Source organism: Crassostrea angulata, chromosome 7, assembly GCF_025612915.1.
Source record: "Crassostrea angulata isolate pt1a10 chromosome 7, ASM2561291v2, whole genome shotgun sequence".
NCBI classification, from domain to species: Eukaryota; Metazoa; Mollusca; class Bivalvia; order Ostreida; family Ostreidae; genus Magallana; species Magallana angulata.
Window position 1 is genome coordinate 55,460,050 of NC_069117.1, and position 21,505 is coordinate 55,481,554.

Below are 21,505 nucleotides of genomic sequence, written 5' to 3' on the forward strand. Positions count from 1 at the left end.
TAATAAAAAAAATTAAAAACTTGACCAGGCCATTTTTGATATGTATTTATAGGTCATTATATTATGCTTCAGCGGAGACCAAATATTAAGCTCTAAAATATCACGTTTGCAGCCAAAATAATATTTTCCTTTTCTCTGAAAAAACTTAACAATGCCATGTTCACAAAAAGTGCAATATGGTTGTTTAAGGAAACGATTGCTTTTTTGGAATTATGTACATAAAGAATAGAGAAATTTATCAAACATTTTGAAATGTAAGCTTGGCATTGTCGATTTTTTTGGCAGAAAAATGATGATTTGTGATCGCTCTTAGACTACAGTTTTTGGGATTATGTTCCAGATTAAATGTCCCAACTTGGCACAATAAGTATCTAAATATAAGAAATTATGTTTTATCTTATGATACTTATTGTGTCAAGTTGTACTAGTTTCGAACTTCAAGACTTCAAGATTTAATAAATCTAATTTTAATGGTTAAATTTTTAAGAATCTCACTTTTACAGACTTTTACAGACAAAACCTCTGTGCTTTGACGAACTGTTCAGATTACGCCTCCCAAAATAAACCAGAATACGCCCTTTCTCTCTTCACTTTTGAATCTTGTAATGTTGACCCGTTTTAAGTTTATTAAATATTTAATCAATATATCACATTCTTAATGTGTTTACTACATGCATTTTTTTATCCGTCCCTTTAACTCTTTCTTTCTATCAAGTATTAGTTTGAAACCCACTATAAGAAAGATAACTCGTTTTACAGACCATCTTGCATATATCAATTGGGTCCATTTTCAGACTTCAGTCACATGTGCCGTGTTTGCTGGCGTATGGTTTGTTGGGATGCTATAACTACTGAGTATATTTGATAGTATTTTTGTATTTATTTACTGTATTTGTGTATAATTCACAATTAAAAGAAGTTTTGGTTACTGTATTCATTTGTTGATTTGTTTTTGCTGTATCCACCTGTCAATTAGTTTTGGTTTGGTTGCTGGATCCACCTGTCAATTAGTATTGGTTGCTGTGTCTATTGAACTTGTTTTGGTTGCTGTATACATCTGTTCATTTTTTTTTTGGGTTGCTGTATACAAATTTGCCTGGTTCCGCATATCCACCCGTCAATAATTTTGGTTGTTTTGTCTATTTGTTTGACTTGGTTTGGTTGCTGTATTGGTTTGTTTTTTCTATCTGTTCCTTTATCTGTCTGTGAAGGGTAATATAATATGATATATGGTAATATAATATAATGGTGTTAATTGTTGATCTTGTAAACACTTGGGTGTTTTTTCTCTCTCTTTGCTCCGCATTACCTTTAGAGTAATATTATTTGGCATACTCGGTTTTTATAATAGATGGTTAAATACATTTTTTTCCTTGTTGCTCCTTGCTTTTGGTTTCACGTTACCTTCTTATGCTATGTGTATTTGCTTTATATCTTTAGATTATTACACATCCTATTAAAACATTTGAAATTTGCTGTATTGTTTCTTTGCGCTTTTCGTCCTTGGCTAGGTTTGATGACTCATATACAGGGACTATTTGTTTGAAATTGGGTAGTACTTTTATTCCGAGTTTACGTTTGAATTTATATTTTATTTATCTGCTTTTGTTTTTTGTGGCATTATAGACTTGTTTTGTTTACAGTAAAAATATATAGCGTATCTGGACTAAATCATTTGATATAAAATAGATGTCTTGAATTATAATATCGCTATCATATTTTCCACCAAATTTAGTCTCCAATACATGCCTAATCCCAGAGCAATTCATTAATTAGAACCAGACATGACATTTTTAAACGATAAAGAACAGCTAGTTTTGGGAGTTTATACACCAAGAAACAAATACCAAAGACTGAAAAATGGTGTTTCCGGATTTTAATGAAGAAAATACTTACATAAGCTGTACAATATATTCATATAAATTGTGATTTCCTTTCATATAATGATAAGAACTCATTCTCTTGCAGTATATAGTGCATAAAATACATTCAAGAAAATATATACATTTAAACATACTAAAATGCATATTCACAACCTTACAAAAACATTGAATAAGGAACTGCTCAATGTAAATCTTGTACATGATTTTGAATACCTGTTTGATTTTACATAGTTGACATGATTATCATGTTAGAGGGATGTTGTGAGTTTACTAGCATAATAGCTACATAATAATGTGTTTAAATGACGGAAGTAAGTGGTTAAGGTACACTTCACAACAAGTACACCACTTCGTGGTCAATGACAGACAAAGGGGAGAGTGAAAATAAACGAAACAAAAGTGTGGAGCTAACGCAGCAAACAACAAGACATACCTCATACAGTAACTTGCAAGAATATTCTAATATATGAAATTAATTCTCTCAATATAAATAGAATTCTATGTACAACCTATATAGATACTGTAGCATCCACATATTATGTGTTATACAATGACCTTCAGGGAGGATGTTCAGGATACAAAATCTTTGTCAGATCTTTAGAAAAGAGGCATGATAATTAATGTCAATAATAAAACTATATACAAAAATCTTTTGAATAATGTTATGTAAAAGTGAGAGGATTTATATATTGATGTCACTGTCAAAACGGATGGAATTTCTGCTGATTTTGATATGTGCATGTACAGGTTAGAGCTTGTGTAAAGAAATACCTTTCTCACGGTTATACACATATATACAGGAAAGAAACCCTTGTAGATATCTAGCACACACGTGAAGGAATTATTGCAACATGTAGATGATGGCTGTGATTGTATCACAGTGTAATATCAATGAACAATGTCTCTAAAAATAGATCAATGCATACACACAATACACATACATGTACAAGTCAGAAGGACAAAGATAGCACTCACGCTTGGTCAAATAACCTTGTCAGGTCCATCTCATCAAAAAGCTTTGGCATTAAGGTCACAGACCCAGACAAAAATAACGAAAAACAGGATCTGACAAACTTCACATCGCAACATTGACGGGAATGTAGAAGTTGTGATTATCAGAGTCTGTTGGTCATAGGTAGGATTTATTTCAATTACCTAGCTACTAGGAGTTCTTGACTGTTAGATTACTAATAAAGTCACTAAATATCAGGGTGGATTTCACCAAGAAGACTGTGCTTGTGTTATTTAAACATGGATTATCTTTAACATCAATCATAAATATATATACCAGTACTGCTACTTGAGTTACTGAGATGTTCTAACTAAATATCAAAAATTTCTCAGATATCATGAATTTGCACCCAGATCCCTGAAGCTCTGGAGAGCCGCTCACACACTGGGCATCATCACTTCTGATGAGTACGGGCTGTTGTTGAGCCCATTCAGGTCGTAAATTTGGATAGGTTTCCGACTTCTGGGTTTGTCGTCAAATGTTAAATCAGAGTAATGCAGATCTGTGTTGTGTTTCTTTTCTTGCTGTAAAAAAAAGGTATATAACATGTTGAAACTGCCCAGTGTAAACACATATATCAAGAATTACCTTGTTTGATTTTAATTCACATTGTTAATTTGTTGGATAAATAATGCTTAAATTCCATTTTACTGTAGAACATTTGAGTTTGATATTTTTGGCATATTATTGGAAAATTTATCAGCATGTATTAACGAAAGGCGTATATCAGTATCAAGTGACACTGATTAAAAATTAAAATTCTGCATCACTTGATCTATAGTTGTTGCAGGTGTTTGATTTTTAAAAAAAAGCCCAACTTACAGAATAGAATGGTGAGGATTTATCATTATTGACAATGTCTGGTCTGTTCACAAAGCTCAGATCTTGGTTGCTGCAACAGATAAAGTACAGTTACATTATGATATACAGTCAGGAGCACAAACTATTAAAGATGCCTGTCTTGAGGGGCATAAAAGATTCCGGCATATACATGCAGTCTTTTTGTAGACTGGTCAAACTCTTGAAAGAAATTCTCATTTTCATAAACACAAAGCCTCTTTACATAACAAAGTAATATTCCACTGCTCACAAATAATTGTATGTAAAATTAGTTTACTCACTTTCTTATTGGTTTCTCTGGAGGTTCTGAAAAAAATAAAACAAGAATGGTAAAAAACATAATACAAATATGTTAGATATGGTTCATGGATTATTTTTCCAAAGTTGTTGATCTCACCAAAGTGTTGATAACAAATTAATTTCATAATAATTGTACTGTGTATATGTAGTATCTATTAATAGACATTTTCAAAACACTGAAAAGACAACACATATTAATAAGTGCGGAATAAGAATGATTCTTAATGAGTGAACAATATCAGAATACATGTGTAATTGTTTTGTCACTTATTTTAAACATTAATGTATTAAACGGGACCAAACCGTCCATCATTTGATTCATGGTATCTTTTACCCACCGTCTATGGAGTCTCCCTTTGACTGCCTGTTTCTACAGATTAAGCAGAGCGCGGCTACCACCACGAGGACCAGGATGACGATGACCCCAATCACAATACCAGCTATGGCCCCCCCTGATAACCCGCCTGTAGTATCTAAAGTCCAAGGAAACAAACATTCATACAAATACAGTCAACACTGGCAATATCAGGAACAGCAAAATATTCTCCCATATCTAACCCCCTTCCTAAAACAACAATCTGTGCAGTATATCATTTCATTGTTTCTGTCTTTTACACTCATACCACTTCCTATGGAAATTATATCTTTATCATTGAAATTTAGACTCTGATTATCCCTAATTAACAATTTAATGGTACACGTAGATGTAGCCAATGTTAGAAAAATCCATATTCTAATTTTGTAGAAATTAAATTACATGCCCTAAAATTGTCTTTTTTGGGGATGATGCATCTCAAAATGAAGGACAAATTTATAAATAAAACATACAAATTTCAACAAAAAACATGATAAATGCATGTTTATATATTAATATCAAAATAGTAATGTAATTAATAGGTAATCATTAGAAAGAAATGTACATGTTTATGAAAAGACTCATCAAATTTTTTAAAGAAATGTGCCAATCCTGGGATCTTGACCTTGAGTTATTCAGGTTTGTAATCAAAGGTGTGCTATGTAAGTAAATTACACAGGTACATAAATGTAGATCATAATCAGACCTATGTGACCACATCATGACTGATGGCATAAGGTGTTGTGGTCTAAGATACACCGGTTTATGACTTAATTTGGTCATCCATTGATAGCAATGATCTGATGTTAGTTCTTCCCGTCATCACCCACACAAAGCCAGGTGTTATACCTGTACCGTACACACCTTGACATACTGGGACTAATACTCCAAACATTTATGACAGGGGTTATTGGACCTCAAAATCTTGATCAAAGTTAGGTAGTTTTATGGAGAGATAGAAAAAGACTAACAATTTTCTTCATTGAACTCTATTTCAAAATTGCTTGTCAAAGACATGGCAATTCCTTTTACCCGATACTTTGCCTAAAAGATTATGAATGATGCAACATACCACACCATGATATGTCTTTCTGTGTGTATCAAAATGGTGAAACTATCATAACCCTAGCTAGACACTTCAAACCAATGTTCATCTGCATCCATACCAATTAAATGAAAAAAATATGCTGAAGTTTCTAGATTGGAATCAACCTTAACCAGTATAAACTAAACCAAAAAATGAAAAAAAAATACTGATAAAAAAAAATTCACATTCAACCTCAATCAAATAATCCTTTCCTTGAATTATTTGAATGTTAAAAGAAGCCCAGCATCAATGGCCTACATGCAGAAATAATGATACGTTACCTTCTTCCCGCGACTCTGTTCCGGGATTTCCGGTCGGGCCTGCAGTGGACACAAAAGGTGTAGTAGTGGGAGCAGAAGTGGTGGTTGTTTTTACTGCCAGAAAGGAAAAGATACACAGTCTTGATTGGCATGCAGATTATAGTGGAGGCTTACTGGATCATCAAAACAACGCCTATCATCAAAAGGCTCCAAAATCAAAATGACTTTCATAACCCTTCCCATCAACTCAAAATCTTATCATTTTTTTAAATCATGAAAACAGAGCCTGCCATCAAGAGGCACTAAAAAAATATCATAATAATTTTCATATACCCCCCCCCCAAACTCAAATCATATCAGGTTTTTAACATTATAATGCATTTTAAAGTGTATTTTCACCAATAAGCCTCAGGGATTTTGGCATTCCTGATAATATAGAATATTAAATATTGTGATATTGTAATGTAATATATTGAGATACTGCAATTCACTAGCATTGGTAAGATGTACAAATCCGTTTTTGATCCGATATCACATTATAAAAACAGACATGAAGTTATACAGGTAGTGGTATTTGATTTTACAGGTAGATATACATCACTGTCAGTATCTACAACCTGTCTGTACAAGTACCGGTATATATGGGCAATAAAAAGCTCTGGTAATTGTTATTCAGAAAAGAATCTTGGATACTTGAGAGAAGAATTAAATGTAAATATAATTGAAAGCAATATCTAAATTTTCAACCAAATATCTTTTAAATTCATTGATATATTAATTAAAAATGAATGCACTTCTGGTTACACTTGAAATAAAGCACTGCTAGAAGTATCAAACAAAACAAGTCATTTTCTCAGACAAGGGTTGCTTCCCAATCCTCCAATATCACAACATAAACTACAGTTTAACAAAATGAATAAAGACAAAAGATCCATGCATGCATGCTGCTTATAATGTGAGAGAGAGAGAGAGAGAGAGAGAGAGAGAGAGAGAGAGAGAGAGAGAGAGAGAGAGAGATCATCAGGTTTTTCATTCGAATAACTGAGGGCATTCCTTAGCTAATTGAATAAGTCTCTATCATTTGCTTTTTTGATATTATTTCAAATAAAAGAACTCTATTTCAAGTCATAAAACTTAGTCAGGTACAGCATGGGTTTTATCCTCGGAGTGTTTTCACATTAGGAATTACAAGATGTTTTATAAGATAGGGTAAACATTTGTACACTGATCATTATTCCTTCTATCTGTGACGACATTCGACATTTCGTTGCCCCAGGCTCTACATGTGGAAGGTATGTTGATTTGTTCTGCAGATTGCAATCATACCTACAGCCAGGTAAGCTGAAGAAACACCTGAGCAGTTCAGGTACAACTCAGGTGTAAAGCTGGTTGCAATTACAATAAGTACTTTTCACCTTGGAGTTTTGAAGGACAACAGCAGAAGATAAATATTATCATTATAGACAAAAACCCAGCAAGACCCTGAGCTGGGAGACCAGGTAGCAGATCATGGAATCTACCTGTACAATGTACCTGTAAACTGACCCATTTTATTACCTTATAAATGACAGAAGAGATTTTGTAAACAATAAACAGCCCAAAAGTGCCCTTAAAACCTACTAATGAAAACCCACACTAGATCTGGGACGGAGATAAGATTGTTTGCATTAAATCATTAATATATAGTAAAGGATTAACTGTGATTGTAAACATTATACAAAACTATTAATAAGAAACACCTGCTATTTTGTGTAAACACTAAAAACAGATATGTCAAAAACTCCAGTCTTATCAAGAGTTTCACTGCATACCGAGAGTGACACAAAGGTAATTAAAATGACCTAATTATTCACTGTCAGTTCCTTTACCCAACAATTTAAAACTCCAGAGCTGAGGCCATTCCAGATTTCTCAATAGGCTGACAATGATAAGCTAAGATTATATCACTTAAAGATAACAAACTCTGTAATCTACCCTATTGAAATGAGACTTTAAAACAGTCCAACATTTGTTCTGATTTCTGTCCACTATAGCACCCTGAGCTTTTATAAAGTGAAACTTTCCAGAGGTTTAATATCCACATTGATAGTGGACGTGCCAGGGGCCTCTAGATTTCTCCTCCGTATGGACCGGACAAGATAAGCCTGGAGTAGTGTTCCTGTTTGCCGTGACGTAAAGACAAATATCATACTCCCAATAACAGCACATTTAACTCCCCCAGCACGGAATCAAAGACCCTTTGAACAGATCAATTGATTCCATTCAAAGAGTTTTTAGCTTACAAAGCCATCTCTTTTATATGAATTCCTTTTGAATGTTCTAAAAAATCATTTTCATTTTTTCTACAATGACTTGCAAGATTTTTAAATTCCAAAAAGAAAGGATGTTCTGGTAAAGTGTGAATGGAAATTAAAACTACTGCAATCCAAATGTTCATTCTTTGTAGCTAGAGTCTATCACATACTGAACATTCAGGGACATGTTCAAATCTCTTTTAAATCTTAATGACAATGGTTATATATATTGTATACAATTATTCCAGGTACATATCTGTGTACATTCAATTACAGAGAAGCACATCATGCATTTATAGGATGTGTATAGTCTGTATGACTATAGTGTCATTGTTCTCATAGGGGGCAAATAGATAAGAGTCAGAAATAATGTTATTATCATGCATGAAAAAGAAAATTCATAAGGAAGCAAAAATCAACAGAGAAACATTCAGAAAACATGCAAAAAAAAAGTCAAGCAGCAGGGGCATAAAATTTGGCAGTTTAAAAAGACATTCAATTATTCAGAGCAACATTTTAACACACAATCAAATTAAGCCTTTCATATATAATCTTTGAAATTAATAAACTTGACCATGGATTTACCTATTTGAAGTTCCTGGTATTGAGAGCTGTTGAACGTTTTTCCATTGAACCCATTGAAGGCTGTACATGTGTATGTCCCTGTGTCTGTCTCTTGAAGATTGTTCAGACTGAGGATTCCATTGTTTGACGACAACTCTGTAGCATTGTCTCCTGGATTGGCCTTGAAAGTCCATACATACTTGTTGATATTCTTATCAATATTCGTGGAAGGACTTGGGTTACCTTCAGCTTCGCAGGTCAAGGTTACAGAAGAGCCAACAGAATACTGGGAGTTCGGGGTGTCTGGGATTTTGGCTATTCTTGGACCCCTAACTTTATCTGAAAATATTCAATAAATATATTGATAAAAACCTTGAAATACTGAGTAATAAAATAAGGTATGCTAGCTAATTGGTTATGAATTAACATACATTGTAAATTAAGGTCTACAAAAATTGAAATTCCTGAACTCCTAAAAGAAACTGCTTATGGTTCAATTGTAAATCATCATGCTAATTACCTATTGTAGCTCAAAATGCATATTTTTGCCTTACATGTAACTAGTATTATTACATCTAATGACTATTGTTGAGGTTTTAGCCTTTAGGATATGCCGATTTAGAGAGATTTTTTTTTTAATTCAGGCATATAGATTTATATAAGATTTTAACTAAACTTCACTTTCCTGGCTATAGTGGAGTTGTAATTTTTGGGGCATTTCTAACTTAAAAGTAGATAATCACCTTTTTAATTAATTTTATTTTTCACCAATTTTTTTTTTTTTTTTTTTTGCAATTTTGCAACTTACAGAAGACATTGATTCTAGCAGTTTCTTGGTTAGGCTTGTCTTGGTCAGGTGAGCTGGTCAACAGTTCATTGTCAACAGAACATCTCCACACGGACTGGTCGTCGTCCTTGGTGACCAGAGGTTGTATGGAGAAGGTCACGTTGTACACACACACTCCAGGCTGCACCGCGGGGATTTCCGAGGACTCCCCCATCAATAACGGAGCATTAACCTGATCTCTGTAGCGCCACCACTTAATCTTTCCAGGAGGTTTACCAACATTAGCAGTACAGGAGAGGTTGATTTTCATGTTTTCCTCAATATTGCTAGGTTCAGCAACAGGGATATCATATGGCCTTTCTGCAGGTGCTGTAAGTTACAGAAAATATACTGATTATAACTACTGGATTTATCTTGTTGTTGTATTCTATATTTCATTTCACTTAAGGTCAAACGACACATTCTTCAGTTCTATATAACTTTTTCCAGGAATTAGTTATTGATTGGATAATTAACTGATGCTGAAAAAGCAATGTTCCAATTGGTCAAACAGTATAACCATACAAAACTCAATTCCCTTTAAAAAGCAGTTTTATTACTTTGATTTCATTTCATAACCTAGTTGTTAAATACAGTGTTAAAAACAATTTGAAATAAACTTATACATGTAGATGATGTTGATTCTTACCTTGAACTGTAAGAGAGGTTACTGCAGTTCTTGTATGTGGACCAGTACTTGTACTGATAAAGGTAACTGAACACCGGTATTCTTTCTCATCCAAACACTGCACTTCAAGAACTCTCATCACAGCACGATAAGTGCCAGGACCCTCAGAAGTTACTTCCAGTAACTCTGCCCTATCTTTCAGATTCATAGAAGAATTTGTGGTGGTAAAAGAATTGTTCCCTCCTCCCGGGGCTCCCGGAGGTGAAAATGTAGCAATATTCTCAAAATCTGATGTCCCTGATGTCTTAGCTTGCCAGACAATAAGCCCACTGTACACTGAATCACCTGGAGCTAAAGTATATTCACAAGTTAAATCCACAGATGATCCATTTGTAGCCTTGATCGATGCTAAAGTTTGAACTGTTCCACAATTTCGTCCTAAATAAACAATCATAAAAAGAAAATAAATAATACATAAATGTCATTTATAATATATTGAAAAGCCCTAACTAATAATACAAACCACCTCAGTTTTAATCTACTTAATTTTTATTTAGATTAATTATGATTACTTAGTCTTAATACCAAAATTGAACTATCTGATACAAAGATGCACAGATTTTCATGAAAAAGCCATCAACTACCGTAATTCTCTTAATAAGACCCGAGAATTGTGTATTGCAGTCAGTCATTTATACAAGTTTAGATGGACCTTGGACAAAGCTCGATCAACTTAACAAGACCTAAAGAATCAACCCATCAAAAATTAGTTGAAAGGTTCTCATACAAATGCCAGATGGATATATATATTGTCATTGAAAATGTCATTCAAATTTAATGTTTCATCAAACTCTGCCTCATCATGGCACAATTTCCGTAGTGGACTGTAAAACTTGTAAATAGCGGTAGTCCCTTAATTTTTTACTGTTTTAAATTGGTGTAACTTGCAGAAAACTTACCACCACATTCAATTGTTTATAATACATTTTTAATTTATCTCAATTCTGATGTTTGACTTTTTAAAGACAATAAGTAATCTATGTAATATATATATACATCTACATGAATGTGCACATATTTAATCTGCATCCCTGACCAGTTAAATTCTTTTTATTTTAAAGAAAACAATTTTTGATATACAAAAAATCAGGAGACTGTAATTGATCCTGACAGTACTTAACATTCCAGAGTGTTTAAACCTCTCCTACTAACAATGCAGTGATTAGCGAAACTATGTCGACTCCACAATACAACACTGCCCACCGACTCCAAATATTGACGGTCAGGACAATATCTAGCTAATGCCGCACAGGCCCCAACCATACTGTAGACTATAAAGGGTAGGTGGGGGATTCTGGGCAGACATTTTATGTTTTAATGGCATGTCTATGCATTGATGAGTTTTACTTTCATCCTTGTTAAAATTAAGCATCAATCCATTGATTTCACAATGAGTCAATCTCAATAAATAAACCAAGCATTGCCATGGAAAATGTACATACTGCATTGTAAGAATTTTGTTTGCTTCAAGGTATGAAAAGAAATACAGAATTTTACAATGCATTACATAATTCTATTTTTTTTTAAACATTACACATCTGTGTATTTGAAAAACAATATAGCCATTAAAAAAAATCATGTAACAGTTAATATATTAATTGACTGATGTTTTGCACATTATATACATGTATGCATGTAGATCAAAATCACATAAGTTACACTGCTATTGACCCAATTAATCAATTAATTCCTGACCAGATTAAGTACATGTATTGAGGAGGTATTGAGCTATTTCCCTGTCACACCTAATCAATAAAGGTGTGGCTAATTAATGAAATGTTTGACTGGTTCTCTACCAAAGTTAATGTTGGTCCAGGAATAACACTAAGTAAATAAAGGTGTGTACAGGTGTGCAAGTGTTACACAGCATGAGTAATTCCAGGTAAAATGTGAACAGTTCCCACTTCCTGTCTCCGGTGTAACACAAAGGACTTGACATGGTCTTTGTCAACACTACACATCAATTTATGGCCTTACTTCTCTCACAATTTCAATTTGACTCTCATTACTTTACTCTTGAACAAATACCATAATAAATTATACGTTCAGAGGATCCTTTTTATTGTTTTAAGATATCCAAGTATACCGTAAAAATGACATGGTCTTAAACAATTGCTAGTTAGTTATCACCTTACAGACACATATATTAACTAGATTTTACATAAAGTATTCATGAGTAATTCTGAACATTCAACTTTATGATGCTATAAATCTAAATTTCATTATAATTTTCAAATTTGTAACAAACAATATTTTCAGTGAGCACAACACTTTTATAGCCAAATACGCCTGTTATCACTTCATTTAAAAACTGTTTGTATAAAAAAAAAACCTGCTAAAATATTCATGATTAGTGGTATAGAGGAAAATGAAACGACCTTGCATTCAATTCAGCCCTTATACTGGGCACCCCTAGTTACCTAACTCAGGTCTCCTTTTCAACAACTGGTTTCATGTTACCTGTACTCGAATTATGGAATATAACATTTAGATTTCATAGCATTGAAAAAGAAATCATTGTTAAATTTCATACACATGTATTTAGGCTCATACTGCAATGTAAACACTCCAACAGCGGGTAATTAATTCAATCATCAATCAATCAGTGCTGTAGTGGGACTTACACATGTACTCTACATATGAATTATAAAATACAAATTGTACTGCTATATAAAATGACACAAAAATAAAAATTATCTTAAATATCTAACTCCAATTTCAGTGGAATAAATTCTCACCTAGTTCAGTTTTCTGATAAAGTCATAGAAAAATTGTTGTAAAAAAGAAAATTTATAGGTTTTTTGTGTAAGGGAGTGGAATATGTTTGTATTCACAAACACTGCATCTTATAGGACATACATACAACTATTTATTATTTCCTCAATAAAATTATGCTTTTTTACAGGGCTGTGGCTGTGAATTTTTGACCTTCTGAAAAGGAAATCTAATGTTACAATACCGGTTATTGAATTTTATATTCAGTCTTAATGGTAAAAACCCAGGAAATATGATAATAGTTGCCCACTATATCATATAGTGGGCAACTATTATCATATTTCCTGGGTTATGTTCAAACACTACCAAAATCTCTATATCAATTACATTGCATTAATGTACCATTTTATATATTAAGCTTGAATGACATAAAATTATGTATTAAAAACATTCATACTTTACAAATTATTAAATAAGCAATCGTGCATATACTAGGTTATATACAAACATCTGTATATGTGTATGACTATGCTGATCTCTATCTCCAATAGTTTGTGATGGCATGTCTTATCATATGGTACATGTCTTAAAATGATTTTTTTTTTTAAAGAGTTGGGATTTTCTAATCATGATCGAGCCTTTTGGAGGGGTAGAAAACACAAATATACACAATATGTAGGCCTATAAATATCCTATACTATCACAAATCATGGGGATTGGGGTGGAGATTGTGTCACGTTTTAATTTTTATGAGTAAATCCACACTTTTTGTAAATGCTTTTCGATGCAAAATATTATCTGAACGTCATTATAACAGCTGTGTTGAAAACCATTGGTGCAATAAATGCAGTGTTACATAAAATTTTTAATTCATTTGGGTGATATTCATGGAATATTGAGACAATGAACATTATAAAATCAAAAATGGACCACAGGATCAGTCTGCAATTTCATCAATTTGTTGTAAATAAATGAAAAACAGGCAAAAATTCTACCAGTGCTTGAGCTTAACATGGGTGAAGCAAAGCTTTCAGGATTTTTGCTTGTTCTTCACATACCATACATCAAGTTGATAAACTTTTTGACTCCAGTGTATAACATTTGACCCATAACGCCATATATAATTTGTTGCACAACATGGTAATACTAATCTAATGTTACTCGACACACTGTGGAGTTTCTCAACATGTCTTGGTCTTCATAATGCACAGCTCAGTATTTTTACATTCCAGTGGTTCAGCGACTTCAGCTGTTCAATGTGACATCATTAACTCTTGGACACTTAGTCCGAAATATCTGACGTTTTCCTGGCCTTTTTAACGATTTTGATATCCTGGCAAGTAAAATATCAAAATGGTTAAAAATGCCAGGAAAACGTCAGACATTTTGGACTATTGGACATTTTGACTAAGTCCTAAATTGCTCAGGACTAGAACCACGGCACTCCTAGTGAACTAGTCATCAATCACTCCTTTCTCCTTTGCTTTGTGAGACACGCAAACTCGATAAATATTTCAAATTAACTTTTTCTCTCATTACGATAAAATATTAATTATTCAATGTCTGAAATACAATGGAATAGACTAAATGTACGTAAAAGACCCTTCAATCACAACAGAAGAGGGTCAACATATAATCCGATACTTAAAGTTTAGGGTAAACACCTGAAACAAGAACAGGTACGCTTAACATTGTGCAGGACGTCTCTGATTAAAACTTACCTTGGATATATAATGTTGATAAAAATAAAATACACGAAAACCGTCGAAATAAATCCATGGTAGTTTCTGAAGAAATTATCACTTTTAATTCAGTCTTTTTCACCAAATGGTCCGTATCACATCGGAATGTTTTCAAACGATGACTGCCATTTTGAGTCACTTCCCCATTACCGTCATGCTTTGCGACAGTTGACCCGAAAATTCTACCTGTACAATCTATAATTAGAGGTAATGTGTGTGTCACGTGACCATGATACAAAGCTACCTGAGCATTGATCGACCTGCAATGACAATAGGCGGATCTTTTATCTTAAAAACAGTCGCAAAAGAAATATTGAATGGTCAAGCATTAGATTGGATAGAGCGCTCAAATCGACCAATTGTACAGTCAGATATTTTCTTTAGTTGACCACTAGGCCTATTGATCGAGTCCTTTACATTATCATTCTTATGATTCTATGTGAAATTTACACTTACGGGCTTACGGTTTTCTGCATGGTTTTGGTCTCCTTTTGTGGTTTTTATTGGGTCAGATTTAGAAATTTATATTGAATAAATCAGATTTAGTTCATGTTTTGACATATATTGATTATAGTAATATTTTGATATCTTATAATTTTATAAGTTCTTTAATTTTTTAACACTGAATGCAATGATTACACAGGCACGTAGCATCGGGGGGGGGGGGGGGGGGGGGGCGGCCCCCCACTTTTTCTCGCAGCAACAAATTTTTTAAAATTAACATATAAGAAATTGAATAATCATGGAGTTGGCCCCCCTACTTTTTTGTGAGTATGTAAAAAAATGATATGTAAAGAAAATGCTTCGCCAGCTTGTCAAGATTTTTTGGATGAGTCTGGCCCCCCACTTTCAAAAACGATGCTACGTGCCTGTAACATACGAGGGTCAATCAAAAAATACGAAGACTTTTGTCATAGCTATGTTACATAACGTCATATCATTACTAAATTTGGAAGACATAATTTAGCAATAGTATCAAACAATTTGCAAGAAAAAAAGTTAATAAATTCCTTTATTTTTAAGAACTTTTTAGAATCAAATCCTGCAAAAATGAGGTCACGGCGCATGGTCAACATTTTTGTTACGTCAACAATAAACCATATAATGTTGAAAGTAATATCTCTATAAATAGGGCTTAAAACCAAATAATATTGAAACCTCACATTAAGTATAGTCATGGAATTCCATGTTCCAAATAATGACAGGATATATTGTTTTGTCGAACGGATATTTGAAACTAAAGACAGGAAGTCCTCTTTAGAATTGACTAAAGACATCGACGTCGCCGGACGTCACGGCGCAACGAGAAGTACAAACAAAATGGATTTAACCCAGGAAAAAGCCGATACAAGTTGTGAAAATGCTCAATGGTGCAAAAAATAATTCAACAATTATTTGCAAGTTTGTGTTTAACTGTAATAAATTTTGTGGGGGTGGTGGAAATTGTATTTTGAATATAAAACAGTCCGAGAGAGAGTAGAATGTCTGTAAATATTTGGTCAAAAAATAAGTAACGTCAACCGACGTTCAGGGTTATCCTTACTGCAAACTAATAGATACACGGTTAGAAAATGAAAACTTCGAAGAACTAACTTATGATTCTCGAACAAATGTGTGGAAATAAGATGTTAAGTGGTTCAGTGCCATTTTAAATTGTAAGGAGAGGGGCACAAGAGACTAAGCGTGATATAAAGATGGGGTATATCTATAAAATGTGCGTGTTTAATCTTGACATCATGTTTTGAACGTTACCGTGCGCCGTGGTGACAAAACATGTTGTTTTTATAAAGGGGTAACAAAAATACCGTTTCATCAAATGGACTTACACTTCGCATATCAATGACATAAGTGTTGATGCACAGATCAAACTGTTAAGTATGACTTTCATGAAAAAAATATGATAGACAGCCACATTGTCTTCGTATTTTTTGATTGACCCTCGTATGTTTAATAAATGTAACATAATTGATATTTGAAAAATAACTGTGGGTTTTTCAAATGGACTTGAGTGGTTTCATGCCTTGGCTTATCCCCCCCCCCCCTACGTTCTTTATCGTCTTTTACAAACATTTAGATTATTGGGAATCAAAATCATGTACAAAATTTGATTTCCAATAATCTTAATTTTTTGAAAAGGGCATACGTGTATATCATTAGTAAGTTGAAACAAATTGACATACATATACTTTTGGCACTTGAGTGCATACTGCATTGTCTGTGCATGCAGTTGACCTCATCAAAATTATGGTTTCAATATAGAACTTAATCATTCAGGGTACGTTCTTATGAAAAGTTATTGATAATGTTTTTAAATAAAAGAATTTAACTTTATAATTTCTGTCAGTCTTGTGTTTTTCAGAGTGGACTTATGTGATGTCTTGTTAGAAATTAATGATTTGTTAAGGAAATGAGGTTCTCTTTTTACTACGATTCCCCTTGTTTGGCAAAATTTAAAAATAAAAACAAACTGAAGAAATGTAAATCTTGTGACATACTAGTATATAAAAATTGGCTTTTCGTCTGAATCAAAAAGACTAGTAAAGGGTTATTTGAATAACTGACAAGTGCAACCATTTATTTATGTATTTTGTTTTAAGTCTTCTCTGCTAGACAAATTAGATATTTCAACAGTGGAAATTTCCTCTTGTTTTATAAAAAGACAACCCCACCCACAACGCATATATGTGTATGCTAGCTTGTTTTAAATAACGTCAATGTGACCTTGACACTTTTAAAATGACTTTGATTATTGATTACTTGTCACAACATACTGAATCAGGTTCAAATCACATTGTATGATGTCTCTGATCCCAGTAACAAAATTTCATCATATAATTTTGCACCTTTTTAATCTGAACGCAACTCAACTGTTTAATTTTAATCCTTGAAAAATTGAATAAAAAAGAAGGAAAAACACCCACAACAAGAGTTGATCTGGACATTATTATCATATACATTTAAGATTTTTAATTTTATTCTGCGATAGTAAAATTCTGCTTTTTCTAATCACTATGTCTGTTTTTCTTCATATCATGATTAGACACATTATCAATTTTTGAAAAATCTAGTAGCGCTTCATCACTTAAACTTTGTTTCATATGAATCAATTGATATTGACTTTAATGAAAATCAGTATGAAATTTTTTTTAAAATATATGGCAAAATTAATAGCAGAGGGATATTACACCTTAAAAGATTTCACGACAAGTCTGACAGGGATCGACACAATCAGCTGATCAGTGACAGCTACTTGTACCCTCTGGGATAATTTCTGGATAATCTCAGGCCACTACAGACTGCTGACACAAGCTATGGACCATGCGGAACTCGACTCGGGTGCAGAAGTCAAAGACTCCCATGTTTATGAGTCGAAAACAATCTTTACGTGTCATAATTATACATGTTCTTCTTTCCAATCGGTATTTGGTTTGATTAAATTGTATTTTTGGTTTTAGTAGCTATAGTCTTTTGTCGTTTTACATATTTCTATATAGGCCCATGTCAATATACCAATAACCAGTCCGTCAATATTATAAGAATTTTCCCGACCAACATCACAAGTTAGAGTTTTCCATAATTAATCAATGCTTACATCACAAACAATTTTTCATAGTTCAAACAAATACATATCATCTTTTGAAAAACCGCACGGAAGTGATTCTTCTTTAAACCCCGGGATATTACTATTGTTTCTTCATGCCTGGAGGCAACTCTTCGAACACACTTTAGACAGTAAACTACACGAAAAGAACGCCGCCATTGTATGTTGTTTATGACAACGAGACGGTGAAAACACGCCAGTCCATTTGTACATGTATCACTAAACAAACATGGCAGTGGCTTACACACATTTTTTCACTACTTTGTGTGAGCACATAATTTAAACTATAGACAACACAGAATGCAGTGAAAACCTGAAGACTGAAGGAGATTGTGTGTAGCTACTACATTAGAGACGGATCAAAAGATAATTTATAGACAAGGAATCTTAAATCTTTTAAAATCCAATATCACATAAGCATAACTACTAGAAGTGCCCGTGGGGCGCTAAACTTTTTCGGTTTTTTTCTTGTTGAAAGCAAGAACGTCGTGATTGTTTGGGATTTTTTTGTTATTGTCTCTCGCTTCTTTCATACAATCGAATCAAATATTAGTATAGTAAAATTGGTGTTGTGGTTTAAAGAGAAATATATATAATTTTGGTCGGTGCTTGATAAAATCCTATAAAGCCCAAAGGGCTTTATGATAGATTTGATCACGCCCCGACCAAAATTATCACCTCATAATATTCAAAGAATGATTCCTTTTTACTTATATTTATATAATTTTAAACGATCGCACGATTAAATATTTAAATATTAATAAGTAAATCCCGCTGGCGTCATTAAAAGTTATGGGTTATATCGTACAAAATCGATAAGTAGTGTTATCACATGTACAGGCAAAGATACTGGAAACTATAAATGCATAAATCTCTGATAGACGGTAACTGATGGCTATACCAATTCCACAACAATAAAACTGTCCTTCACCACATTCAAACAATGATCAGTTTCTTAAGCAACTTATGTGATAAACAAGTTTTAAAAACTAGCCTGATGTTGACCAGTGTATAACACTTTTAACTTATGATACTATTTTAATAAACTCAAGGGAAAATGTGTGCAAAACTCCTAAAGCTGGACCCGTCACTATCCTCATACTCTATCTGTTACATATGGTGTTCCGATGGGGCCACTTCGACCTTCGCATTTTCGCCTTTAGGTCGAGGTGCGAGAGTGCGAAGTTGCGAAGGCGAAAGTGCGAAGGTGCGACGGCGAAGGAGCGAAAGTGCGAAGATGCGACGGCGAAGTGCGAAGATGCGAAGGCGAAAGTGCGAAGTTGCGAAGGCGAAGAAGCGATACTACTATCGCACCTTCGCCATCGCAACTTCGCACTCTCGCCTTCGCATCTTCGCAATTTCGCCTTCGCCTTGTTATAATTGTGGAGCTCTCTATCGTTTAAAGACAATTTAGCTGTATAAAAGGACATCTGAGGCAGACGATGAACTTTTTAGAATTTATTTTCAACAGCTTGCGCAGATCCATAACTTTTTCTAGGAGGGGTGGTGGATGGATAATTATATTTGTGGGGGGCGGGGGAGGGTTCCGAGACATATTTTTGAGATTTTATTATTATAATATATAATTAATAAAACTAAATTTTCCGGGGGGATGAGATCCGGACTCTCTCTCCCCCTTTACAGCATGTGTGAAGTTATTAATATTGAATTTTCCGGGGGGCGGACCCCCTCTCCCCCTCTAGATCCATATATCAGCAAGGAGTGTCTCATAATGAAATTAGAATGTTACTGTGTTTGATCCACGGTAAACAGACAGCTGTTAAGTGACAGGAGTCTGTAAGTGCATATGTATACATTATGGCGGACATTACATTTTATATGGAGTATATAATGATTAGACATAGCCAGTACTGGTATACATATATGTCACATATACACATTAAAATATTTATAAACATTCATAGTAAGCACAATGGCCTAGCGCATGCGTACCAATGATATCATGGATTAATCGGAAAACCTTGGCGAGTACGGTATCTGCATCAAATTCTATGTAATCGACCGAGACTTTCTGAATGCTATCAAAAAAGGCGAAGGCGAAAGTGCGAAGTTACGAAGGCGAGAGTGCAAAGTTGCGAAGGCGAAGGAGCGATTGTAGTATCGCTCCTTCGCCTTCGCACTTTCGCCATCGCATCTTCGCGCTTCGCCGTCGCATCTTCGCACTTTCGCTCCTTCGCCGTTGCACTCTCCCACTTTCGCCTTCGCAACTTCGCACTCCCGCATCTTCGACCTAAAGGCGAAAGTGCGAAGGTCGAAGTGGCCCCATCGGAACACCATAGTCACAGCTTCATTTATACCAACGTCAAGCTGTGGTTGTTTAAAGGGGACATCTTTATGATTTGATGATAAATGCTACTATATTTCTGTATAACAATAAGTGTTTATTTAAGTTTCATATTATTAGCAAAGATAAGTAAACTCAAATCGCTACACTTAAACAAAACTTATGTATCATTTGAATGCATATCATTAAACTCGATCAGTTCATTTAGTTGCGACAATGGCTCTGCAAGCATGACCTGGCTAGGTGACATACACAGAAGTTAAAACATTTAATTATAGTTTGCTCAGGTTTATTCATGTGTAATCAATAACATGGCGGTAATTAGATTAGAGAAAAATATGGAATTATTCCTACGCTTTTTATTACTTGTATCAATGATATATCACAAAGGTAAGTTTTTTTTGCTTAAAATGTGTTTAAAAATATAACACCTAACATAACACCCGGGATTTAAAGGATTGACAATGTTCATGTTGTCACACACCCCGACAAGTCGTACAAAAAACTGACCAGACATTTGCCTCGTCTGTATATATAAAGGTAAAAAAAAGACAGATCTGGTATACATGTTACAGCAAAAACCTATGTTATGAGCATGGTATCCCGGATAGGCCAGTTTTATAAAGGAAGTCATACAATGACAGCATATCTTCTCTTTGATAATTTCAAATTCATAGAACAGTTTTACATGTGTGTACACCTTTATGTCAGCATGAAGGAAGTAGACAACAGATCAAATAATTTAGATGTTAACATTTTACTAACACAAAATGATGATTTTATATGATAAGAAGGAAGACCTAAAACGTGAAATGAATTATTGTATCACATCAAATTATCTTTATTTGACTTGTGATGTCATAAATAAACTTAAATAATAGGCAATGCAATAAGTATTAATACTTGTCTTATGATTCTTGATATAGGAGGACATTGTGGAACAGTTCAAACTTCAGCAACGACCACGGCTACAAATGGATCATCTGTTGATTTAAATTGTACATATACTGTAGGCTCTGGTGAGTCAGTGTAC

At 33.8% G+C, this 21,505-nt stretch overlaps 1 protein-coding gene across 2 annotated transcripts; it reads right to left on the minus strand.

Moving 5' to 3' along the window:
• Positions 1-1,859: 1,859 nt before the first annotated feature.
• LOC128155993 (cell adhesion molecule 3-like) lies at positions 1,860-14,742 on the minus strand. 2 transcript variants are annotated; one of them, XM_052817941.1, is made up of 9 exons: positions 14,546-14,742; positions 10,071-10,487; positions 9,404-9,751; positions 8,617-8,934; positions 5,759-5,797; positions 4,374-4,508; positions 4,017-4,041; positions 3,718-3,787; positions 1,860-3,419 (listed from the first exon to the last, which is right to left on the minus strand). In XM_052817941.1, the coding sequence occupies exons 1-9, from the start codon at positions 14,601-14,603 to the stop codon at positions 3,273-3,275; spliced, it is 1,557 nt and encodes a 518-aa protein (XP_052673901.1). In that variant the 5' UTR covers positions 14,604-14,742; the 3' UTR covers positions 1,860-3,272. The 2 variants fall into 2 exon arrangements, with proteins under 2 accessions (XP_052673901.1, XP_052673900.1); XM_052817940.1 differs by having other exon boundaries at positions 5,759-5,851; positions 14,546-14,741.
• Positions 14,743-21,505: the final 6,763 nt, after the last annotated feature.

Bases quoted from the DNA above. Each gene is read 5' to 3' on its own strand.
- LOC128155993 (XM_052817940.1), bottom strand. From the start codon at position 14,603: ATGGATTTATTTCGACGGTTTTCGTGTATTTTATTTTTATCAACATTA. The intron at 8,935-9,403 runs GTAAGTTGCAAA...GAATATTTTCAG, and splicing joins TGCTAGAATCAATGTCTTCT to ATAAAGTTAGGGGTCCAAGA. The intron at 3,788-4,016 runs GTGAGTAAACTA...TATCTGTTGCAG, and splicing joins CCAGAGAAACCAATAAGAAA to CAACCAAGATCTGAGCTTTG.